This window comes from Drosophila sulfurigaster, chromosome 3 (genome assembly GCF_023558435.1).
Source record: "Drosophila sulfurigaster albostrigata strain 15112-1811.04 chromosome 3, ASM2355843v2, whole genome shotgun sequence".
Taxonomy (NCBI): Eukaryota; Metazoa; Arthropoda; class Insecta; order Diptera; family Drosophilidae; genus Drosophila; species Drosophila sulfurigaster.
In genome coordinates, this window is record NC_084883.1 from 12085341 (window position 1) to 12112974 (window position 27634).

A 27634-nucleotide genomic window follows, 5' to 3' on the forward strand; every position below is an offset into this window, starting at 1 on the left:
GTTAATTTCGCCTGAGCTCTTGAATCAAAAAAGGATTATTTACACTTGCTCAGTCGGCTCATTCATATTTTATATTAGCTGATAATGTGCATTTTATTGCCACAAGGTGTGTGTGCCTCAAATAAAAAGTGTGTGAGTGTGAGCAAGTGTGTGTGTGTGTGGGAATTCACACAAGTGACGGAAATTGCTGCATAAAGCGCGCTTGATTGGGTTGACAAGTTGTAATTTCGTTGCCGGGCGCATTTCATCTGCCCTCCACCCGCTCCCGCTGCCCCCTCCCTTGACTGCGAATGCGAATGCGGTTTGAATAGCGGAGCGGAGAAGACTAATGAAAATATGGTAGAGCTGCCAGTGGGTTTGGTTGGTAGCTCTCTTGTGGTGAACTAGCTATGCGTGTGTATGTGTATGTGTATGTGTATGTGTGTGTGTGTGTGTATAGACTGTGAAATTAAAGTAGCATCTGTGGCCAAAGCCGCAAGTGTCAGGCCAAATGGCAGCTCAATTTTACTAGAGAAATTCAGGTAATCCTCGGCAATGATGCGAGTCCACAGTTCGTTATCTTTTTTCACGAGGAACAAAACGAGAGCAAGCAAAAATTTGACTATTTCTTTCTCTTTAACATATATATTAAAGTTAATTGCATTTCGATGAAATCTTAAATTTTAAGGTACATACGTTTAAAGATAAATTTAAAATAATTAAACAGAATAATATGAGAAATTTTAAACAATTTAAAACAATTTAATAGAATAATTTGAGAAATTTTAAACAATAGTGAAAAAAGTTTAAATTAAAGTAAAACCAACAAAATGAAAACCAGAAAGAGATACTCACTACCCATTTTTAATGGGTGCGGTATTAATTTCATAATATACCAAAATAGTATACCATAAAAATACTAAAAATTTATTAAATGCTACATTTTGTATATTGACATTACTAAATTTAAAATATACCATAGAGTCGAAAATATACTAGATCGTCAACCAAAACAACTCCAAGAAGATTAGAAAAAGTCATCCTCAAAAATTGTGTTTTTTTCATCATTTATGTTTTGTATATGGTGCTTTACTTATTAACCGTTAATACTAGTATATCAGCACTTCATTTAAATGAAGTGTGTATTACTCAAGACTTGAAGAATGTTATTATTACATAACACACAACACATAAAAAGTAAAGCAAGAATTTAGTTAATCGTCACTCAATAAAAGCACAAATTCATAAAATTAAAAAAAAAAAAAGAACATAACGAGAAGTAATAAAGAAGAACATCTTCCTTTTCACAGTTTTGTATTCAATCAATCTGTGAAAATATTATTATTATTATAATACTCAAGCATTTAAGTTATTACTAGATTTGGAATACATTACGTACCTTTTTTTTTTTTTGGATATTTTGAATGTGCCAAAAGGTATGAAATTACCAAGGTCGCATCTATTATGCTCATTTTCACAAAATTTGTTGTGAGGAAGTTTCGCTGCTGTCTTTCGATTTGCTTCGCTTTGTTCGCTGAACAAAAGTTCTTTGAACAGGAAGCACCTGTTTTGCAGCAACTTACGCAGAAATCAACACTTTCGCTTATGGAAAACGAAGAGGTTTCTAAGGGCAATACAGAATATGAACAATAAATCCGAAGCAATAACAAAAAACACAAAAAAAATTCGAAAAGGGGTTCTGAATTCTGATGAATGGGCAATACTTAAAGGTTTCCATAACAGTCGCTGCCGATGAAAGGTAAACGCATAAACAATTAGAGAAGCAGACTCTCGATTATTTCATTGGACCAAATTGATTTACTTTGCTTGGGCCACTTGTCGGCCACGCAAAGGATGCTGCGGCAACTGTTTAATGTCCTTTCAATTTCTCTGCTATCCCCTTTTCCCTTTCCTTTTCCCTCTTCCCTTCCAATCCTTTCCGGCTGCGGAAGCTTGGGCTTTGGCATTGACAGCGGCTTCTAGGCGAACAGAAATTAACATGCTATTCGCTTTGTATTTGCGCAGCGAACTTTAATGCTTTAAACTCGAGCTTATTAGCGAGATATGATAGGATTTCCATATCACATAGCAGCTGCTTTAGGGCAACAAGCCATTTAATTAGCCCATTTGTTGACTTAAAGTCGCCTCATATTCAATTTTTTGTGTGGTGCCAGTTTACAAATTGCGCAACACATGTGGCGAGTCCCTTTTTCCTTCCATCTCCCCCAGTTTGAGGAAGTCAAAGTTTGTGTTAACATGACGCATGATTTATGTAACCCTCATCTGAGCCCAAACTCAAGCTGAACATTTTAAAAAGAACAAGGAAAAAGTCTTGCATCTCTCCAACGAACTTTATAACAAACAAAATTAGCAACATGTTAGAGCGCCAATAAACCAACTTCAATTTGTTGATACACAAACATACACACCATATATGTATATACATATATATTTTCTTCTTTCTTTTTTTATTTTTCCTTTTGTGTTGCCTTTTATTTTTAGGCGATAAGGGAGCGAGTGGCGATTGAAGCCCGCCGGCACTCAACACAATATTGTCGTGTTTAACATATCCTATAACCCAGAAACTTATTAAATTAAACTTCTACACATGTTTTACCCTGACGCCCTATCGTCTCGTATCGCATCGCATCGCATCGTATCGGAGGATTCATTTTGGCCGGAAATGCTCAATGTATTGTGCAAAATGTCCATTCGCTACACTTATCCGAAAGTATTGGAGAAAAAAGGACTAAGACAACTGAAGGACCCCAAAGAACGCAGCGTTTCAAGTTACGCTCTTCTTGCGTTCATCGAATGGAAAATAAATCATTTTTTTCCTTCTTCTTCATTGTATATGTGTGCGTGTATGTGTGTGCGTGCAGCATTCATTGAATTCTCAAAAGTGGTCACAGATTATTATGGCATACAGCCTTTGCTTTGCTTTGCTTTGCTTCGTCTCGCAGTCACCCAACTCTCACTTCTTTTCCGTTCATGTCTTGCGCTTTTATTTTCCTCCTCCTTGGTTTTGGTTTGGGTGCTGTAAATCTTGTCATTGTCAGAGGGTTTCCAACTTGGCAATGCGATGTTTATCGAGCACGAAACACAAAAAAGAAAATATGTATAGAAAAAAGTATAAATAAATAGACGCAATGTTTATCAAGAACTTGGATTGTGGCTATCAAGAGTATTTCTTAAAGATGCGAGACTATTAATGAAAGCGTAGTAAAGTAATTTGTAAGTGGCACAATGTGCAAAGAAGTCATAACTTTAAGCTGAGCATTCGCTTTATTAACAGCAAATAAACACGGGGCCAAGCGAGAGGCACACAAATGACACTCAACACTATTATTTGCAACAGCGCCAACCCAGAGCGTGTTGGCTTAGGTACACACTATTCGACGATGTAAATGTATATACTACGTATATACCATATAGTATTTTATATAGTATGTGAAAAGGATACAACAAACGCCACATGCTACGCAAGTAGACAAAACCCAAATCGAAAGGGACGCCAGACGTGGCGACATTATGGCGCCAGTCACTCATTTTATTTTATTTTATTTGCATGCCAGCGAACGTTCGGATGGGGGGAAACTCTATGTGTGTGTGTGCTCTGTGTGTGTGTGTGAGGGGAAGTCGTAAGTCTGTCCTTTCGACGGGGTGGAACACTAAAGCACTCGGCACCGTTTGCCCTTTGTTGGAACACGCCAATTCTGTTATTTCTCCTCTTTGTAGTCACAACAGGTCAAATGGCGTCATTTGACTTGCTGGCGAACCTTAAAAGATGGTTCAATAAAAGCTTTTGCACCCATTAGATTACAGAACACAACTTTCGTATAACTTCATAAAATTAGCCCAATGCTATAAATGTATTATTATTTATTCTTGTGCTTAGTTAATACTACTCTTTGCTATGTAATTTGTAATGGGTAGGTAATGTATAATTTACTGCAATGCGGTATCAGAGTTGATTTTCTGTGTCATCCTTAAAGGGACTTTCTTGTTTATTGTCTATTTTTAATGGTATATTGTGTACTCTTTGGTCAATTTGGAATGTAATAGTATATCCATATACTAAATATAGTTTTTGGTATATTAATTTGGTATCCCAATTTATTCTAAAAGTTATAAAACATAAAGAGACCTCTCGGTTTCTATTCTATCTCTAATGTACCATTCTTCTTTGGCCAATTTGGAATGTGATAGTATTCATTCATATATATTCATATACTAAATATAGCTTTTGGTATATTTTAGTATTTTTTGGTATACTAATTTGGTATTCCGTTTTATTCTAAAACGTAATTGTTGTGTATCTCGGTTTTTATGTTCTTTACCATTTAGTACATTTTGAATGTAATAGTATATCGATATACGGCTTTTAGTATATTGTAGTATTTTGCGGTATACTAATTCGGTATTCTAATTTATTTCAACATGTAATATTGAAAATATATAAATAATTTGATTTTCAAATAATTCTTCTCTTTTATTTCGCATAGTCAAACGCTTGAGACAGAAACGTAGTTCAATGTTTTTGTTTATTGTAGTTGCAGGGTAAACGAATGAAGTATATGGATAAACAAATATATATATGGTAGATATATATGTGTGCGTTACAAGCTATGGTATATAAGTATGTTATATATGTATTGTTGTATTATATAGCATATGGTTCGGCGGGGATCTGGTTGCGCTGTGCCTGTCGCGGAAATGTACCGCAGACATGCAAACAAAACTTTTTCGCTCCTTGGACGAGACACGCGAACTCGTTCGAGCAACAGCAACAGCAACAACAACTGTCAGCATTCGGGATCCGGCTGATTTTGCTGTAAGAAATTGCTATTTGCCTGCCAGCCAAGAGAAATAGAAATAGAGAGAGAGTGAGAGAGAGAGAGCGTCGAGCGTATTTTGCTCGCCATTTGGCTATGTTTTATTATTACTTTTCTGTTGGTGTCGCCTCGCACCACTTAATGCACACTTGTTTATGTACGTGGCAACGTCCTTTTCCATTTCCAACCATCACATCGCCTTCTTTGTTTAGCTGTTGTTGCTGTTGCTGTTGTTTCTGTTTCGTCGCGGCTTGGCTACTTTTTTGCACTCACTTTTGTTGTTATCGTCGTCGTTGTCCTCTGCTGCTCTGGGCTGTGGCTCTGTGTTAGGTGTGAGCTCCAAAGTGCTTTTCCGTTTTCCTCCTGAATTATAGTTTAATAAATTTATATTTTTATTTTTGTATGTTTGTGCGTTGCTCTTCTTGCTGCTGCTGCTTTGGGTAGCAAAATAATCAAATGAATAAATTGCACTTAGTCGCCAGCTTTTTGTCCATAATTGGAGTTATGGCTCTTTGTTCTATTATTTGTCGTATGTTGTATGTTCTATCTGCTGCGTGTGTCTTAAATATGCCAAAAAAAGAAGTAGCGAATATTCGAATTAAAGCTGCATGTCCAGAAAACCCTCGTCAAAATTTTTGTTAATTGCATTCTCGCCACACTTATCTGGCTATAAATAAAATTATATAATTACCTTGTATTGTGTGAAACAATGCCTGCAAATACACACCGCCCTTTACACACACACACACACTGACACATACACATTCGCCCAATCCACTTAACGGTTTTGTGTGACCCATTCTTTTGGCATTATTTAACGCGTTGCCATGACAAAGTTGGCCACAACACGAAACCCGCCACACACCACCTTCCACCTGCCACCTGCCACACTCTCGACACACTCGGCACTCTGCAGAAAGCTGAGACAAAAGAGGCACACGAAATGCGCACAAAAAACTAACGGTTGGCCCAACAGCAGATAGAGAGGCAACTCAGTTGCCAGTTACGACGTTTGTACTACAAAACATAAAGAAAAGGGCATGCCAGACTCATTTTGCCACCTCCCTTCCTCCCTCCTCCTTTTACTGCTTTGCATGTGGCACAGCGCTTTTCTAGATTTTTATCCTTGTAGGCCAACAACAATAATGGAAAGCACAAACAAATAAACAGCCACAAACCAACAAAAAACCAAGTGAACAAAAAAATGCGCATGCGCTTGTTCCTGGCGAAACGTTGAAAAGTGCCGCAACAAAGCTCAGTGTTCATTTTGTCAGGTATTTTAATTCGAATTAGGTCTGTGCTAATCACTCTGCATTCAAATGGTGCCAGCATAAAGATTGATCAGATAAAAAGAGAGCAGAGAAATTAACAAATTCACTCAATGTGGGAATTTGTGGAATCGAAATACGAACAAAGCTGATGTAGTAAAGTCACATCAGAATTAAATTTGTTACCCACTACACATAGAAGAGTATAAAAACTTTGAGCACATCCTAAAAATTTGGTTGCGATCAAATAAATAAATAAACGGCTACTGTAGTCATGTCTTAGTTAATTTGGATGACAAAATGGTATATTTTGAAAGATATAATATATATATATATACCAAATATAGCTTTTGGTATTGTTTTTAGTATTTCGCGGTATATTAATGACAATCTTATATGTTTAATGTTATAATATATCGATATATCAAATATAACTTTTGGTATACTTTCAGTATTTTTCGGTATATTAACTATATTTTAGTGAGTCTCTATAATATACCATATTGTTTACATACTCTCCAGATTGTGCAGTATTTCTTACTCAAGTGAACTATCGAATGAGTTCTAAAACTATCGATATACAATCTTATTTAGAACTGCTTAAACAGCAATAGAGTTCATACTTACATACCACAATATTAAAAACCAAACCTCAAACTCGAATCATGAGAGGATTCCATAAGAAATGATATCTCCACAGTTTTGGTTTATGCTGAAAAGTGCGCTAGCATTTGTTGCCTGTGAATTGCTATAACAGCTACATGGAAGACGCATTAAGTCGTATGTTGTATGTTGTATGTCCGCCTGCAGCATTTCTTGGCCTGGTCATAAAGTGAAGCAACCACCACAATGCAGTTTACAGAACTCGTATCCTGTTTGGAGGCACATCAACTAAGTGATGTGAATGTGCCTGGATACAACATACATATATAGAACTCTATACTACTTTGATAATATGCTGATTTCCATGGGGAATACGACACATGTGCATGTCTCCACAACGAACATATTTCTCTGTGTGTGTGTGTGTGTGTGTGAGCCACGTCTCTCTACTCAATTATTTATGCAACATTTTCTATTTTCTTTCATTTAGCAACAAGCTGCACGTTTTTATTGCACAATTTTCCATTTGCTATTTTAGTGCGCAGCTCTATTTTTATGGCGACTTCGTGTTTAGCGCATTTCAATGAACTTTAAGTAATTGCAAATTGATTGAAGGCCGAAAGTGGCTCTATCTCTCTCTCGCTCACTTTCAAGTATCCTTGACTATCGACATCTACACACACACACATAGAGACATCAAACACGCTTCTATATTGTTTACGTTTAATGCTTTCAATTAATTTAATGCATTGGCAATGCAATTGCAAATGGCTCTCGCTCTCTCTTCTGCTACTCGTTTCTCTACACTTTGTTGTCGACTGATATATACGACGATAACAAGCCGCTTTTGCAAGCATCTATGCCCTGATGTGGTAATATATGTATATGTGTATATTTGTGTGTGTGTATTTGTGCACTGCGCACTTAATTGCTTGTAATTTGCGCTAATGACGCCGCCAATTACAACAACTACAAGATTCTTATGGCTGTGCATGTCATTAAATTCGAATTATAACAGCGATTCCTTTTTTTTTGTTATACCTTTTTAGGTGAGCGAGCTTTTGTATCCTGGATTATTCATGCTGCTCCGAATAATATGAAAATCAATAGACTGCAACTTACGTAATTCAATGCTCCCCTCTTTCCCGCTCTTCTCTCTCTACCTAATTCTTTTTTGCCACTTTTCCACTTTGCCACTTGTGTTCCTCTCTCACTCGCTTGTACTGTAACTCAATTAAAGTGGTAAGCGAAAAGAAATAACCAAAAAAGGAAGAACGAACGAACGAAAAAATAAAACAAATCAAGCGAAAAACTACTTAAAATAGCGGCAAAAATAAAACTCCACTTTTGCAAACTCTGTGGGCAAGTCCGACACGGTGCAGTGTTTATCTCTTCTCTGTGTATCAAACTCCAACTTAAAGTTCAACTCTTATCTCTCTCTCTCTATCTCCCTCTCGGCATCTCTGTCTCTGTGTCTGTCTCTCCACTTTCTCTCAATTGCTTTGCTATTTACGCCATTTTTAATTGCTGTATGAAAAAGTAATTACAAATTTTCTGTGTGCCGGTCGCGTAGTTTTTGGTTTGCAGTCTGACCGAAGGCAAGCAAGCAGTGCGGCGGAGAATGGTGGTTTTCTGTTTGCCCTGGGGTTTAGGGGGCGTGGCATTGCAACTCAAACAAAATTATAAGCAAACACGCAAAACTGCCACAAAACTTGAAAACTGCACGGCCGCAGCACACATACAAATAGAATTAAAAAAGGGCGAAAATATTTATGAAAAAAAAAATAGCAGAAAAACGCGAAATGTTTTGAATGCTGAGGCTGCTGGTGAAGGTGGTTTGGGGGGTGGGCAGAGTGACGGGTAAATGAGTGCTTTATATGAACTAGACAGACTTTCCATTGACTTCATTGCGGTCTCGGGTTCCTGTTCTCGGCAATGAGAGCTCCCATTGCCGTTGCTTGTGCAATCTGATCAGAGTGCGAGTTCTTTTGGCCAGGAGAACGAGCAATGCTTTCTAGTTGAAAGCAAATAAAAACAAGGAATATGGTAAACGATTTGACTTTGCTATTTTCAGTATACTTATTAAATTTCAAAAATATTCTAAATTTAATGTAATACTTTAATACTTACGCATATTAAATGTTAGGTTTTGATAAATTTGTATTTGAGTGCGTCGAAAAGCAGCTTTCGCATTGTTTGCAAACACACTTTTGTGTGAACTATCTGGCAACGCCGAGCGTGGGCTCTGTCGATTACAGCAGCGATACTCCTATCGATTAGAGGAGGCACGAGTATCGATCGTGAGATGAGGCACGAGAAACCTTTGTGACGATAACAAGAAGTAAATATTAAAAACATTCGCATATTAAAATGAATTAAAATAAACGTTAATAAACACTTTTATGTAATATATTTGTTGTGTTAAACTTAGCTGACATTTTTACTTACTTTTTCCTCATTTTTGCTATGTGTCACATATCACTGTAACTTTATTATTAATTAGTAAATGAGCAACTTGAAAAGGCGTAAATCTACTTTGTACTCATTAGTTTGAGATGAATAGTCGTAAAGTAATTTACGACGAAGATACCTGCGTTGTAATTGACAAAATTATAAACAACCTGCTCTGTGGTTGCGTGTAGTGAAGTAAATTGAATTAGAATAAAGGCACGGGAGTGAATTAAAATAGGTGAACTGAACGACGTTTAATAGACAAAGTCGCAAGTAAATAAAATTCTCCTCTGTCTGTCGAGCATTTCGTATTTATGAGCAAACTCTGTCGTTGCAGCTTCCCTTAGACCGAACACTTGTTGTTTTGGTTAATTACGAAAATCCTCTACAATGAGCCAAAAGCATTGCTGTAACCGAAAATTAAAAATAAAAATGCACAAAAAAACTCTTTCCGGAAATTGTTGGCGGAGAGTGCGGAGTTTGCGGAGCGAGTGGTTTACCATATTTTCGAGCTGCATTGCGATGATTGTGTGCTTCCGGCTAATGCAGATTGCAGTCACACATGTGCGCACCTTAAAGCCAAGCAAATGACAACAGTCGTCGACAGCTTAAAGATAATTCAGGCCAATGCGCAATTTGGAATAGACTCTGCTCACTGATTATTTTGCTTTGTCAGAGAAGCAACAGCGGCAGCAACATCAAGAGCAGGGCAAATAGTCATTGACATATTGTTAACTATAGAACGTACAACAGCAGCAGCAGCTGGCGCTTTGTGAGGTTTTATCCCGTGACCACAAAGCTCTACTAATAACTTGCATAACTCCGTCCGTCGTCCGTCTGTTGAGCTCTGAGCTCTAGCAACCGGAAGCTGCACAAAAGTGCATAAAAAACTTTATATTAGTGATATAATGAGTAAGAAGCGGAGGCAGAATGCTTTGACTTTTTTACATAATGGACCCGTGACCAAAGTCCTGTGCTCTCTGTACTCCGTCCTTAGTCACTGCTAATTAACTTGTTGCGTTGCGTTGTATACTTAGCCAAGATAAGCGAAAGAGGGAGAGAGAGAGAGAGAGCACGAAGAAAAAAGAAAACTTTACGCTTAAGCGACTCGAGCTTTTGTTCTCCTGTTTTATATATTGTAGCTCGTATCTTGTGGTGCGGTGCATCTAAATTATAAAAATTATACAAATAGCAAAAAGTTGTTTAATTAATCGCCAGTTACTTGACTGCTGCTGCCTGCCTGTCTGTCTTTCCCCCCTAATTGTGGACCAGCAAGCAAAGCAAAAGAAGAACAACAAAATTGCTGTGGAGAAGCTAAAAGCGAATGCAAATAAATTTAGCTGTAATATTTATGATTGCCAAATGAAAAATGAAATTTTCAATTTGTACAGCTGACACTTGGCACACAAATCGAAACTACAACTGAAACACAAACACAAATTATGAGCGAGGCTAGCATAAAAATAATTCGGCAGCATTTCGTAATTAAATTGCCCAAAAAGTGGAGCATTCACCGATGATGACGATGATGATGATGATGATGACGATGACTAAAGCAAACGAAGAAGCGACAGTTGTCATGTGGATTGCGGATTGGCAGGGGTTGATGTTAGCCTCCTTGCAGCTTGCCGCTTGTATAATTTAATTCATTCGTTCATTTGTTCATTCATTCATTCATCCATTCATATGCCACGCCACGACTATGGCAGTCAAGTCAAGTAGTCATGACGCCTTCTCTCCGCCGTGTTGGCATTCTATAAATAATTGCAAGCGAATTTGTCAAGCACACGCCAAGCGACAAACGACAGGCGAAAGACGAAATACGAAAGACGACAGCAGAGTTGCGTATACGAGTATCTTAAAGATGCATCCTCTGCATCTCGACTAGAGCTTTGCATGCCACGCGTTAAGTGCAACACAACGTGAGTGCAAATGTCGCCTTATTATGCTCAATGATGAATGAAAGTATCTATGGCAAAAGTATCTTTAGTAAGAATATTCGAGCAGAAGTTGAGTTCATTCTTGATCAGCATGAATAGCTGACATATCTATGAAGACAATACTTTTGTAGTGCCTTGAGTTAAAATGTTCTTTTAATTTTTAAATGTTTATTCATTATTATTATGAAACCACAAGTATCTTTAAGAAACTTAAGTTCATTCTTGATCAGCATGAATAGCTGACACATCTATGAAGACCAAACTTTTTGTAGTGCCTTGAGTTAAAATGTTCTTTTAATTCTTAAATTTTTACTCAATGATTTATAAAAGCAGAAGAAACTAGTTGAGTTAATTCTTAATCAGCATGAATAGCTGACACATCTTGTAGATTCTTGCGTTGAAATGTTCATGTTAACAAAATTTAAGGATGAATGAACGTATCTATAGCACAAGTATATTTAAGAAACTAGTTGAGTTTATTCTTGATCAGCATAAATTGATGATAAAATGGGCTTCTAGGTTTCTATTCCTTAAATGTTTTCCATTGTGAATATAAATCGTACATTTGTGGTAATCAAAGTTGACTCTAATTACTTTTGAGAGTACTTTTGAGATTTCTCCAATCTAATCAACTTCACATTCCTTAAGTGTGGCTGAAGATTTGCCGCCGTAGACTGATTAAAATCAATTTAGGGTATAGTTTTAATATTGTTAAGCCAGCTTTTCTCATAAGGCATCAAACTTTTCCCCAAACAGATGCACAAACAACACAACACAACACACAGCAAAACAAAAACAAACAAAAAGGTTGTGCCAGCATTTTCACCCACACGCATCTGTCGCAGGTTTTGACATGTGTCAGTATTTTGTATGCGAATATGAAGGCGAGTGGAATGGGGAGTGGGAAGGGGAGCAAAGAGTGCTGGATTGCAGGTAACCAACTGCAGCAGGTGAAATTCTTGCCTGGGCTAAAAAGTTGAAAAGCGGTAAGCAAGCAGAAAATGTCGCGGCTGTCAAAACTCTGGGCGGAAAAAAGGATGTTTCGTGCTGGCTAAATTTCGCAGTTCTCTTTCTCTCTCGTTTGCTCTCTCTCTCTCTTTTTCTTAGATACAGATTCCTTCATATCCTGCTGTTGAATTCTTTGCAAATGTCTGTCAAGTTTTGCTTGGCATGGAAAGTGTTGCTGCCAATTTATTGCAGCAGTTAATTTGCATGAAATATAAATAAATGGCAAACAACTTGAGACAGTTTCGTGCACTTTTACTAAATTTGAGGTGGATGCAGGAATCCCTATTTCTTCCCCTTCTCTCTCCTCTTCCACTTCTTAGGTATGCCAAATTTAAATTAAATTAGAACTTATCTGGCTCCTTGGGTCTCGGTCTCGGCTCTCTCTCGTTGTGTAATTTAAAACTATTTTACATGCTGCTAAAGTGCGTTGTGCGATGTGTCAGTGTGTGTGTGTATGTGTGTGTGAGTGCTGTGCGCTCTGTACATGTTTGAGTTAGATAAAAAAAGGTATTTTCGCAAGCTTTTTGAGCTGCAGCCAACTTAAACTTGTTAAGCTTCAGGGAATTTCAGCTTCGCAAAACAGCAAAAAGTGCTAAAAAAAAATATCTAAAAAGCGAAAAAAAAAATTCTAGAATATTTAAACTTGATATGCGCCTGGGAGCTTACTATGTCTTCTAACTGTCTGTCTGCGTATATGTGTATGTGTGTGTGTGTGTGTGTGTGTGTCTGTGCGTCTGTGTGATTTATAGTGAGCTGGGATTAAGCTGCGCAAGAATGTTGTAGAAAATTTTTAGTATAATGCACATAGGAAAAAACGAAGCCGAGGCCCTTTCCATTGCCATTGCTTCTTGTGTGTAGGACAAGAACTTGGAATTCCCTGAAGCGGAAGTCGCAGACATTTGGGATTGCGATTGGCATATGGCATATGGCAGGGAAAGGCGATTGCTATTGCGATTGCGATTACGACGACGACTGCAATAAGGATAGCTCAATAGACTCATAATGCATATGGCATTCAATGCTGTAGGCCAAATTGATGGGCATTCGCTTTAAAAGCGAAAGATTAATTAGTTATTTATACACAGAATGATCTCAGTTCAATGCACTTTGCATTAGCTTATTAGTCATTGAGACCAAGCACAGTGCGTGCAAAAATCAATATTAAATTAAGGAATTAAGCAGAGCATGCCAAAAGCACAAAAAAAAAACCGAGAGAGAGAGAAAAAGATGACGTTGCTTGGTAATTGGCAGTCGGAGAGTAGACTGAGGGAAATGGAGAATCAAAGGCGATGACGTCGCCGCCACCGCAATTGTTAATAGGATTAGGAAGCACAACAGCCAACCAACTACGAGAACTAGTACTAACATAATACGTACTACTAGCGTTCTCTCTCTTCATCTCTGTCTCTCCTTTTGGCCAAATCCAATGGCGTTAGCAACGACAAGATCCCACAGCAACAACAACAATAATTAAAAGCAAATCACACTCACATACACCAATCCATTCTGTACTACAATAAAAAAAATAGAGAAAATCATTTATACTCGTATTGTTGTGAAGCCGAGAGACATAGAAAAGAAAAAGGCAAAGCGAGAGCAAAGCAAACAAAAGTAAATTAGATTGTGTGGCCCATTAAGGCATTAAGATTTCATTGCTGTTGCTGTTTTTGTAGCTGTTGCTGTTGCTGTTTCTTTCTCTGCTTACAACACAGGAGTGACGGCGCATGAGACTCTTGGCATATGGAATATCACTGAAAGAAAATAGTTGTGCATAAAAAATTGAATTTGTATTTGTCAACAAAGACAAATGAGTAAGCTATAGAAAAGTGTTTTAGTGTGAGAGACTTCGTTCTCAATAAATCAAAGCAGGCTTTTAAATTTACCGGAAAAATACTGAAGTATACCGAGATGCATACATGGTATATTAATAACTACTGCAAACAAGTTCTGTATCAAATTTTTGAGTATAAATCCATTTAAAATCCTTTTAAATTTTGGCCTTTTTTCCCGACGGTCACCAAATTGAGCACTTAAAACTTTTGAAAGTGTGACATATCGGTTATCTTTAAATATACCAAATAATATACCGAAGCAATACAAAAATGTATCGAAGTGTATTTTTTTGCCATATTGTTATAACAAGTGCATCAAAAAGTCCTGTATCAAATTTAACTATTAGTTAAAAGTAATTCTTGAATAGAAATCCATTTAGATTTCGTTTGGATTTCGGTATTTTTTTTTTCACAGTGAATGTGTAACTACCCCCGACGGTCTCCAAATTGAGCACTTAAAACGTTGCCATCGCCGTCACCAGGCACTTCAAGGGTTTCTCTTAAGACCCCTCCAATGTTTTAAATAGTGGGTGGAGATGGAGGTGGAGGAGAGGAATAGGCTGTGTGCTGCTGTAGTTTGTGGTCTACACGCATCATACATAACACTGCTTTCTCAGTTGGGAGCACATGAGTAGTTTGCTCTAGACTTGTTAGGACTGGCTGCCACTTTGGCTCGACTTGTGTCGCCTTAACTTACATCTCATCGCATCATCTCATCTGGTATCACGAGTCAGTGGATACGTGACTTTTTGAGGTTGACTTGGATTTGACTGCTAAAAGTGCTAAAAATTGCTGAAGCTGCTCTTGCTTGCTTCTCCCCTCTCTGGGCTGAAAGCCACCTATTTTATTGTGACTATTTGGTTGTTTGAAATGAATATCGAATCTGGGGGATATAATTATTTGGTAGGCCAAATTTAATATTAAATTTTTGTGTGAAAATTTGTAAGTGTCCTTTTTGATTAGTCGTGGTTACAAGCGCGCGTCTTTTCGACTGCTAGATCAAATTTGTTAATGAATTTGATTAGCGTCAGTAATTTTATATTAAACCGAGTAAGAAAGCTGCTGTCAAAGGTGCTCAAAACATATACCTAATATACCAAAAATACTGCAATATACTAAAATGTACAATAACAAGTGATCAGTATTAGTAATTACATATTATAATAACTATAATAGCTACAGTCGGATGTGCTCAATAAAGGCGAATCATATACCAAATATACCAAAATATTATACAACAAATACTGCATTATATACTGAATATAGCGAACTAATATACCAAAAATACATTATATACAAAAAAAACCAATCTGACTGAAAAATACTGCAATATACTGAAATGAACATTTGGTATATGGTTATCTTTCTGAAATCTAGGCGAACATATGGACAGTGATTAAAAATATATATACTTTATGAACTCGAAGAAGTATTCTTCTTCTATAACCCCTTAAATATACGCATTTATGAAACTTTTTCTATGATAAATCACTTACTAATACTTTTATTTATGGTCTATCTCTTTGCAGGTAATTATTCATTTTCCTTTTATGCATAAAAGTCTGCTTAATGCATAACGAATGACCGTAAGTAATTTCAAGTAGGAAATAATTAAATTCCATTGATATTCTCACACTTGATAAGACGGGAGATGACAATGTCAGCATCTGCCTTCAAGATAACACACATTGAACGGTCAAACCAGAATTGTTTATAACATGAAATTTCGATGGTCTATAGAACAAACACACGCATAAATTCCATAACAAATAAGCCAAGCCTGCCTGCCTGCCCACAAATTGTTTGGGGGTATATTTACCATAAACTCTGATCATCATTAACGAGCCCAAATTGAACCCTCGGAGAAAATCAAACTCGGCGAGCAAGAAAAGTAATTTATGTATGTGAAAATGCAGCATACGTAAGAAAGAAAGGGTTGTGAATACTTTTTTGGGGAAAACTAAACACGAAAAACATTTCCAGTTCTATGGCCTCAAGATGCTGAGTCTGGACTGGACAACTGGACGACACATGAAATCATTAATATGCTGAGCTGAGCAGACCTGAGCAGAGCAGAGCTGTGCATGTGACAAAGGACTCTCAAACAGAAGGCAGTCGTCAAGAGCAACAACAACAATGCATTATAATGTGCTTATAAATATATTGTTGTTCCCGCTGATGTTTAGGATGCTTAGCATCTTTGAGGTTCACTTCGAAAGCATCCCGAAGGGTTGTTGCCTCGATTTCCAGGCGAAATTTCACGAAAAACTTGTTTAGAATTCCATCGTTTTTTAGGTTTTCTTCTCAGCTTAATGTGCTTTGTGTGTTGATTTGCGTTGATAACAAGTTCAGAGTCTCAGTTGTTGAAGGTCAACCGAAAGTCGTTCACACGTTTCACAATTAGCAGCTGCCATTGAACGCAAAGTTCATAGAAAGTTATTTCATCGACTTCTAACTACACCATCGACTTATCTCTAGTAACTTCACAAGCAATCCACAAATATATAAATATACAAAGATAGATAGATGGAGATAGATGTGTACACGCATGTGTTTACATAAATTAACCCATTGCAACCCCAAAGTTCATAGAGCAGATCCCCTATATGGTTTTTTTATGCGCTGCGAAACTTATTTGATGTCAAAGGCCAACAATAATTCCGAAACGGGACACGCGCCATCCTCACTGGGCAACCCTCAAGCTAGATTTTTATCTCTGTTTATGCAGTGTCTGGGAATGGTCGGAACTATGCTAGAACTCAACTGGATTCGAGCCTACACATATTTTATAGTTGGCGGATTTGCTCTGTGGATATTTCACATTTTATTGAGATGAATTACATGAAATATACGTATAAATGAGGGTCAGCCACAGTCTCTCTCTCAGTCTCAGTCTCAGTCGCAATCCCAAACTCAATTCAAAATCGACGTAGTCGCAATAAATGCTCTGTCTCATATGTATTAATGATTTCGGATTTCACTTGATGTACGGATGTGTTCGTCAAAGTGGCTTAAGGAGGAACTCAGCCCAAAGACCCAAACTCAAACTCAATGTCAAAAGAACACAACACATTCTGGTCAGAATCAGAAGGAAGTTCAGTTTCGAAGGTCACTGCTGCTAGTGGCGAACAATTTTAATGTACTTTTGCTACGTTCATAAATTTTTATTATGTAATTGAGTTTATGCGCTCACCCCAAGCGAGGGGCTTTATGGGGAATGGATGTGTTTGGTTTGTCTTTTTGTTTTTTCCTATCATCAGGATATCTTGCAGGGCATTGCCATGTCTCCAAATAAAATAATAAAAGCAAATGGCATAATGGTGAAATGTTGAAATGTTGAAATATGAAAAGGGGACAAATTAATAAATAAAATGGGGTAACTGACAACAATTCGATGTGTTGCATTTAGGGGGTGTTCTTGCCAACATATAATCATATCAAATGCGAAGATACCGTAACGCGATCAATAAATGTAAACACAGCTGCAAATGTCCTGTAAATGCTGGAATGACAATTCAAATATTTGTAAAACTATATTGGGCATGGAAATTGTTGGATCAAACGCAGTTTTTTCTATGTAAAAGATTTCCTTCTGAGAATAGTGTTGGGTTCAGGAACTAACGAACAAAAATGAACATATTTAGTTTAGTGAATGAACGGAATAAGTTTAGGAAAGAACTAAAAGGTCAAAACATCAACTGAACAACTGAACAAAATAGAACGAACAAACTCATTTAGTAAATTGAACAATGTTTACACAACACTTTTCTGTTCTTGTCTAAATATAAACTTCGACATGTGTTTCAATTGTATCTAATCTGTTAGAGTATATTATATACTTTTAATAAATTGAGCACATATACTTTGAATATCAAACTCAGTTTGTTTTATGCAAAGGACTTCTTTTTTAGACTCTATTTTTAAGTCGTTTTCGAGGAATCGAAACGAACATATTTGTTAAAATGAACAAACCTAAGAAGTTCATAAATGAGCCAAAGATCAAATTCTAGAAACTCAACAAGAACGAACTAAATATCAAGTAATTAAGTTATTCGTAAATGGAGCTATGTTTATCCAACACTATTTCCCATCTCCACATACAAACTTCGACATGTGTTTCAATTACAATCAAGCTATTGCGGTTTATTCTCTATTATTAATTAATTGGGCATTAGGACACTGAGCACGCGCCAAAAGTGCTCCGTCCCAGGTCGAGATAAAAGCACAATGCCCGCATGAATGCAAATACTTGTAATGCCTCAAAATGCGCAGCAATTCAATAAGCATAGCGAATGAAAGGTAGAAACCTGAATCTGAATCACATGCGGCACGCTCCAAACGTAACCCGAAGTTTGGGCTTACTTTCAACGGGATCTATCGGATAACAGATGAGAAAGAGAGGAAGACGGACAGGGGTAACATGTCCCGTAAATAGACGCCGAAGAGTTCGCAATTAGCATGCCAAAGAATCTGCCTACCAACGGAAAAGAATAGAATGATAAATAATATGACAGAGGCATGAAGTCGGACACACGCCCATAAATCTTTAGCTCTGCCTCTTGACACCTCGGCAAAGTACCGGTTTGGTGTCCCATATCCGGAGGAACCCTTCTCAGGTATTGTTCACCTCGGGGCAAAGACAACAGAAGCGCTGAACCGGTGAAAGGTTAAGATGTCATCCTCTTTTCTACTTTTCTTTTTGACTTTTCTTATTTTGTTTCTTATATATATTTTTTTTATCAACAATCAACAAATTTGTTGTACTTTCCTTTTTACATTCTGACTGCATTCTCGTATTGACAAAGGAATGTTAATAATTTATGTGATATTTTGTGATAACAATTTGTTTTTACTTTACTCGCTTTTACAATTATATTTTGTTTTCATCTAATCTAACTTTCTTTCAATCCTATATTTTGTATTGCCTCCAATTATCTTTAATTGGAGTTTATTCTCCTTTATTATTGGCCTGTCAGTTTTCTAATAGGTGAATTATGAGTCACACCAATTAGACAAACTGACGATCAACCCTACTCTCCCCCTACTCTCTTCTCTGTGCTCTTTTTCACCCTTTGTATTCAACTCAACTCCCAATTCTCTTTCACTCAATCCAACACTCAAATGCAAAATTATAATACTCTTAAGAAAACTTCCCCGCCACTCACTTTTTTCTCTTTCTCCCTCCTTTGTTTAGATATTTTATTGGACTGTTAGTGATACGCGTTTCTTTGCCACATTTCTCCGCTTTAAGTTGTGCATAACCTTTGCCCCAACGCGCGGCGTTAAGCTGACGTCATCATCGCCCTTTTGCGAGACACAAAGTCACCCTCTATAAGGACAAATCCCTCGCTAAACGCAACAAATTCAACCACTATCCGATTTCAGACCCTTTTTTCTGACCGCCGCCCACATAATTGCTTCCTGCAGATTTTGGTCACTGCACAAAGTCTAGAGGCTAGAGAGAGTTCCATTCGTTGTTGTTGTTGTTGTTGTGTACTGCATAATTAAACAGTCGACGGTATTTTAAACCACTTAAAATTGGCAAACGGAAGTCGCTCGTCTTGTCACGCCCCGCAGTGAACACCTGTCAGGTTTAGCTGGCAAATGCTAAAATAAGAAAACAAACAGGCCAGTAAAATGGGACCAGCATAAATCCAATCACAAGTGTACGACGCAGTCCCCAATGCCAATCAATCAAGCCAGAGGTGAGAGAAGATGCTTTGCCTGCTTCGACTATTATCTAGCTCTGTCTCTTGCCTTGGGGTCACAGGTCAATCGATATAATATTGTCATTTCATTCATTTATAGGCATTACTTATTTGCCAAGCGGCTGTCTAAATGGATTAGTGGGAGGCAAACATGCCTACCTAAGTGATTCCACCAAGGCACGACAATAACAAAGCAAGTGTTTCACCTGACTGACTAAAGCTTAGAAATAGGCGCAGTTCATGACGATGGAATAAGTAAAATATTCTTTATACTTACTAAGAAAAGCTAAGAAATATAGATATATAATATAGCAAAAATATTCTTTCTATTCTCTCCAATAATCAATAAATAAGTTAAGTTAGGTAATCTTGCATTTTCATTTAAAAACATATCAAATTTAGTAGAAATAGTAAATGAAATATCATTGATATGGGTTATAAGACTCCTTATAACTTCCATTATTAACGAAACTGCAATCATATGTCAAGCCTAACGAGTGGACACAACTTGAGCTCAGTAATTTTGGCATTTTTAATAAAGTTTCTAGGTTGATCATTAACATAACTTAGTGCTCGTCATCATTAGGATCAACTTTGCCTTTTTAAGCGCCAAAATGTCGACCCTCAACAGATGTTGCCCAGTTATTCCTCCAGCCTGCTCAGCAGCATCAACCTCAGTCTCTGAACTACCCTTTTGAGCGACCAATGAATGAAGGATACTTGTAGTGAACCGACATCCTCCCTAAGGTCAATACTCATTACATATAAATATCTTGGACTATTTATAATATCCTGGTGAGCAGTTCCTTTCCATTTTTCCACCTTTCCACCTTGGCAAGCTAACTTCTATTTATTTTTTCTTTGTCTTTCCTTTGCTGCCCTGTCTGCAGAAATTATGCAGATTAAGGGGTCAGTCCCAAGTCTAACGTCTGAAGTCTGAAGTCCACAGCTGGCGGCCGTTAAGACTGACTATACTTCTTCCATATAGCACCTGGCTCTGGGTAGTTCGTCCTCCGCCCCTCTGTTTAGCCTGCTAGTTGCTTTGATTGTTCGTTTTTTTAGAGACCGCATATCGTAAATACAAACAAAACACAAATGAGAAGGGAAAAAAATGCATTGCATAAAATTTACATAAATTTCGAATTTGTAATTTGCTGTTCTACTATGTGTAGTACTTTGTACTACGTACTATCTGAAGGCCTTTAATTTTCCCCTTTACGTATTTGTTTATGTTACTCTGAGAATTCTATCCATCTATTTAATTGGCTAGGCTTGGGCCACAGCAAAAAACTTTGTTGCATAGTATTAGGCGTTTTCAAATTAGTTTATTATAACCACTGCTAAATGGCAATTTACAGATGGCGCTGGCGTCCGATGAGTTTTCTGGGTCACATGTGTTAAACACAAATGCTTAACTTTTTGCCAACTCACGCCCCTTCTGCAAATTCCGCCTCCATCTCTAATGCTGAAACAACAAACAAAACTTTTGCACTGCTTCCCAAAATTCATGCCACACTAATATTGCAATTTGCCAGCTGAGGCTACAGAGAGAGAAAAAGAGAGAGAGAGAGGGAGAGCTCTTTGCCATCGTAATTTTCGCTTTCCTATAACATTTTGGCTCGAAAAATGTTTTAGGCCCTTTTCAATGCCAAATGAGAGCTTTAATTGGTGGTCCACATTTTTTCTGGCGACTATTAGGCTTATCAGCTAAATGTAGATTACGGTCACACAGTTAATGTTTGTGGCTGAGCATAAAAATTATTTCTCTTGGTTTGTTCTTAAATATCATCGTTATGCAAAGGGCTTTAGAACAGAACTATAACTTGACTATAAATGTACAATATATAGAAAGACCCTCAAATTATATGCAATATTATAATAATCCCTAAGTATATGGGCACACTGTTTTAACGGTTCTATTTTCGGTATGACTATTGAGAGTGCTTTTGAGTTTGTTCGATTTAAAAATCGAAAAATAAAATCTCAATCTTTATTTTAAATATTAAATTTCACAGTGTATTGTAAGCATTGTGATTAGTATTTTTTTATATATATAAATTTCTTGTACTTTATGCAATTTGATATTTGCTCGTTAAACTCTTTAAGATGAAAGTGAATAAGTTTTGGGATAACTCCATCGACCTTCAGATTGCTTTTTGTGTGTGTGTTTTTTGGTTTGGTTTATTTTTGTTTCATCCAACAATCCAATCGAAGCACTTGCGCACACTCTTATCTCCAGCAATATGTCAACTGGATACCAACAATAGCATCCAACGCATTTTGTACGGTCACATACCGTATTTTCCATTTTCTGAATGCATTTGCTCTGCAGATACAACAATTTTCTACACACAAGCCACACACAAAAAAAAAGCCAATTTGAAATGCACGCTAGGCATTTTGACTTATCTGCTATTGCTTCGTTGTTGTTGTTGTTGTTGCTATTGCGTTGTAGTTGTTGCTGTTGTTGTTGTTGTTGTGGCTGCTACTATTGTTATGCATTCCATTGTTTTGCACGTTTTTTGACGTAGCATAAGGCAAAAATGCGTCAATGTCAGCAGTGTTCAGTGTTCAACGAAAATAAGAGAGAAGAGGAACTGTTTCTGTTTCTTTTTGCTATTTTCGGCTGGTTGTTGATAAATATGACAATAAAATGGACACATCAGCCAATAACAGCAACAACAACGAGAACTGCAGCTATACAACATCGTTACCAGATTCAAATAAACAAAATATTTTCGAGTGCACGTAGTACAGTTATGTTAAGCTGAGCAGACGTCGAGTATAACAGTATAACAGCGGCATGTCTGTAACGTGTGAATATGCTGACAATAACCGCAACAACTACAACAAAACTCCCCCTCGAGTACAGTTTTCGTGGCAAGTTTTTAGAATGAAGCGCCAGTCAGCAAAAACAACAATAATACTTTACTTCTTTTTTTTTTTTTGATATGGCGCCATCTGCAGCCTGCAAGTGCGTGTGTGTGTGTATGATGCCAAAACGCACGTGATAAGCATATGAATTTTTATGGCAACTCTATTTGTTACTTTCACTATGTGTTGTCGCGAATGTATGTGTGCGTGTAAGCTACAACAACTTTTGCTTTGCAACTGTCTGTCCTCTTACTCCTCCATGGCCTGCAGCCAGCTGTCAGCCGACTGTTCCTGTCTCTGTCTGCCACTTTTGTGTGTGCGCTGACTTGGAAAATACTTTTTGTGATAACATTTTATGGCTTGACAAGCAGCAGCGTAAAGTACACGAACATCTCCTTGCCAAAGAAAAATTTTGTAAAATAAAACTTATAAAGAGAAAGAAAGAGCTTATGCGCTGCAAGCTGGAATGCCAAAAAAAATACTACGTTGTACTACAGGTATTCGTAGTTAAAGTGCAATTTGTCAGTTATCTTTAAATACCAACTAAGATGACAGTTTCGGTTTTTACTTGATCAATATTAAGTGAGGCTAATGCAAATAAAATATGTTTGCATAAATGATTTTAAAATGCCATATCTAGAGAGCACTAAAAAAATGAATGCTTCTCATTATGGTTTCTTGAAATATTTATTATTTCACTGTGTGCAAGGAGTAAAAAAATACACTGCGCATTTTTGACAACCGACAGAAATAAACACGAATGCTTATGAGGTCATCAACAGTCATTCCGTTTTACTGAGACGTAAGAGAAAAGCTGACATTTTGCTGCAAAGCGAAGCATGCGAAGACCGCGAAAACGAAGAACGAAACGAATGTGTAAGGAATGGGAACGAATAAAGGGGGGAAATAAAAATCAACAAAGTGTTGGTCTCTCCACTCTCCACATGGTATTTGTGTATGTGACTATGCATTTGTGTTTGTCATTGTCACTTAGACTTATTAGTATGTGCGGCGAGTAGCAGTCGTCCCTCTCTCTCTCTCCCTCTCTATCGCACACTGTCACTGTAAAGTAATGAAGCTTACCACAAAATAAGTAGAGTAGAGTGCCATACTGCATGCATGCACTGAGTTCGCCGCTCAAATGTATGCTACCCTTAACTCGACTCGACTCGACTCGTCTGCTTAATGTAAGCAATGCCAAATAGAATGTAATATTAAAAATGTATATATTAGAATGGGAGCAAAGAGATGGAGCAACACATCAGACAGCTTTTTGCAATAACTATACATTAAAAGTTATAGCATTCCCCATATTATTTGCCATATATACATTTCTGCCAGCTTTATGTGATATGTTAACTAATCTTGATGTGAATGGGTTTGTTCTGCGTTTTATACTCCATGCCGAATGAATTTAACAAGCATAAGAAAATATATTCGACGCTATTAAAATAACTATAAACGAACCATTTTTAATTTCTTAATTTTACTTTATTTATGCAAGTTATATTTAAAGATTTCTGTATACGTCAGCAACTAATGATAAGTTAGTTATTAGTGACCTATTGAAAGATTTAACAGAATCATTTCATGTAGCACAAGGCATGACAACTAAGCAGCTTTTTGCAAGCGTCAACAAACCGAATCCATTTCATGGAAATCTGTATTAAATTTTTAAATAGAATGAAATCAATTTTTACTCCGTTTTGCCTAGAAAACAATTTGTAAAAAGCTCTCTTTGCTTCTCTGATGTTACTAACTTTTCGCACCCTTATCCGCTATCGAACAGGGTATAAAATCAGCTTTGTCGGCAGGTAAAAGAAAAGCAATAAACACATGGGCAAGCCTTTGAAATCGAAAGCATTGGAAACGAAACCAAGTGAAACAAATCATAAAAAATATTCGATAGGTTATGGCTATACGAAGAAGAATGTGAGGGAGAAGTAGAAGGAGAAGGAGAAAAGGGAAAGCGAACAACGTTGATGTTGAGGATTTAAGGTTTTGCTATGGCAAGCCATAAAAATAAGGCAAAGTGGCGTGTAAGAAAGCCAATAAAAAATACTCGAGAAATGTGAGACAAGTGAACAGCAGCAGGAAGCCATAACAAACTTAAGACCTGGGGGGAGGGAAGCGGGTGGGTGACTTAACTTGCTCCTATGAGGATTAGTCAGCGGATGGCCGACGCACAAAAGCCAATGACTTTAATTGAGGGTAACGATTTAACTCAATAAAAATCTGTTAACAGCCTTAAGGCTGGAATAAACACAATGATTTTTTTTTAAATTTTTTTTTTAAATTATACAAATTTCTCAAGTGAACTTTTTCCAACCTTTTGACTTAAATCAAGTGCTGCCGTTTATCAATCCTTTGGCACCTGTTATAGTGAGGAGTCCCAAGAGTCCTGCTGGGTTCCCGTAGCGATCCCGAGATGTCCTGCTCAACAGCTGCTAACTAATAACTAGCCTCATTTGGTGTAAATCGATAAAGTTGTTACTCTTATATTATATGCACGTAGTTCTCACTGCCCACCCAATAAAGTTTCGTGCAAAAAAGTTTTCGCCTTGACAGCTGCCTCGTTTCCGTTCTTGAACTGCGAGTGTGGTAATAAAAGGGGAAAAAAAGTAGAAACATGAGCACCAGGGATGAATAGCGGCATTATTCGAAACTAGACGCTGAAGCGGGATAAAAATATTATCGCATGTTGGCTCGCTCAGTGTATGGACAATTGAATTATTTAGGTGCCTTGTTGGACGACGACAACGACGACGACGACGATATCATCTTCCCACTCAGTCTCCACGCAGTCTAGGCTGTCTGTGTTTGCCTTTTTGTTTGCGAATTGATTGAATCCTTTCGATGCCATGGCACTCACTCTGCTTAGCCCTCAGCTGTGGTTCCTAGTTCCTAGCTCCTGGACAACTGACTGCCTTAGCTCCTGGCTTGGCTTGGCTTGAGCTATTGTCATATGCGCTTTGTGCACTTGATTGGCGATTACATTTATTCTGAAGAGAGTATGGAATATGGACAAACCTCAATCATCTCGTTTTGTCAGCTACAAACGAGACGATGGTAAATCGAGCGATGATGCCACATCACAATCACCACCCCAAAGACCAAAACTTCACTGGACGTGGACTGCGACAGCGTTGTTTGATTGTAATCGTTTGTGGAAATTTGATAAGCGCTTTTTGTTCGCTTCCCTCTGTCTCTAACTTTGTCTCTTGCTTCTTGTTTGGATTGTTGTGCATTCTCCCTCTTTCTCTATCTCTCTATCTCTTTCTGTCTCTTTAGTCGCCAGATATGTTTGCTCATATGTAGTTTGTTTGCAGCGAAACTTTTCCGGTTCGTGCCAGGTTTTAGTATCTCGGATCTTTTTAATAATGCGGGTTATGTGATGGATTTATTAAATGCTCTCCTCTCTCTACCGTTGTGAAGTGTGCTTGGTGTCTCCTACAACAGCATGGCTAACAACTTATTTTCGACTTCGTCCTTGCGTTTCCCCCCACTTCCTTCCTTTCCATATGTTTGGTATAAAAGCAGCTCAACCTGCTTTCAAGCTTATACTATTGTTTAATGTTGCATAAGTTGCAGTACTCCTTTTGAAATGAATACAAAAAATATAATTATGAAAAACATTATCATAATACAATTTCAAAACGAGCTTAAGTTATTTCAATTTATGGAATACCTCAAACTAAGTTCTCGTTAATAAGTTCTTAGTTAAAATTATTATACATACATACATTTTTGAGTAATTTATATGTTCGATAAACATTGCATAGAAATAAAAAAAAATAACAAACTTCTTCACCAAATCTATTTAAATTTTTGTAAGTCAATAGATTGACTTTCGTTAAATATATATTTAAACGACTTATAAAGATTCAGTCAAGCTTCGTTTAAGAATAAAACTCCACAAATTTAATGCAGTACATGGGCACATAACAAATTATTTGACCGCAATGGCTGCAAACACTTCAATACAGCGCAGCAGTCGCGTTTTTATTTCTCATTTTATTGCCATGTAAATGTCGCAGAGGGCATAGGAAAAGGAAAAGCGCAACTCACGCAGATTCGGCGCCAAAAAGACGGCAACATATGCCAAGGGCGCATGAAATTAAATTAATTTCCCCGTAATCTGGAAATGTTGCCGACCTTGGGCTTATGCGAAGCTATAGGTTGTTAGACTTCATTAATTTGTGAGCACATGCGTTAAAGTCCGACCACGGAATCGCAAAATATTTGCAGTAAATGGAAAAAGTTCTAAAAAGAAAATATGAAATGCAAAAATCGAAAGTAAGAAAACTGAAATATGAGATCAACTTAGCCATACTTAAACTTCGAGATTAAGTTATAGTTATTTAATATGGATATTGTTGAACTCTAACTGAGAAACCGAATTAAAGGATTGTATTGTGTTGCCACTTTTAAGGGAACAGAAAGATATATTGCATCGCCTGCAAAATTGCAAAATATATATTCTATCTGTTATGTGACTTTTATTTTGATTGCCTGTAAATGATTATACCCTAGTACTTTATGAGTACCGGGTATAAAACGGGAGCCATTTCGCTGGCAGCTTTCACATTAGCGTTCACTTTGCTCACTGACTCCCTTTTCATATAACATTATGATGATGATTATTTTTATCGTCCCGTCACGCGATGTTGTCGCCACAATGCGGCAATGCCGCACTGTAAAATAACTCGCGGGAGCTTCGCGTTCGCGTTTGCGTTTGCGTTTGCCAAGAAGGCAGCCATATTAGAGGCGATGGCAGCAGAAACGGAAAAGGAAACGCCACCAAAAATGTGAGTACGTGTATTCGCATGTGTATGTGTATGGGTATGTGTGTGTGTGTGTGTGTGTGTGTGCGTGTGGATAGGCAAATATTTAGCATGAATGAGAGTGTATGCGCAGTCTGGGCAAATAACGGCAGTTAAAAAGTCATCAATGTCTGCTAAAAATGAAACTCGCCATTACATTTTTTGCGATTTTCTCGATATACTTAAATATGAACATACATATATACATATGTATCTATAAATATTTGCTTATGCGCATATTTTTTGCAACTGGTCTTAGATAAGAAAAAACTTCCACACATTTGTTCCATATGCAAAATTACAGAAGTTCTCT

The 27634-nt window shown here is 37.3% G+C and overlaps 1 protein-coding gene across 43 annotated transcripts in view; it reads left to right on the forward strand.

Annotated features, from left to right (window-relative positions):
- LOC133844764 (protein muscleblind) overlaps window positions 1–27634 on the forward strand; it is a 197665-nt gene that overhangs the window by 134432 nt on the left and 35599 nt on the right. The window contains exon 3 of one of the 43 annotated variants that reach the window (XM_062279013.1): window positions 15446–15508. The exons of 41 other annotated variants lie outside the window; for them this stretch is intronic. In XM_062279013.1, coding sequence (XP_062134997.1) covers window positions 15446–15493 — 48 coding nt within the window. In that variant the 3' untranslated portion in view covers window positions 15494–15508. Of the gene's footprint in view, window positions 1–15445; window positions 15509–27634 lie in introns of those variants that run through there. One more of the 43 variants, XM_062278977.1, reaches the window with a different exon arrangement.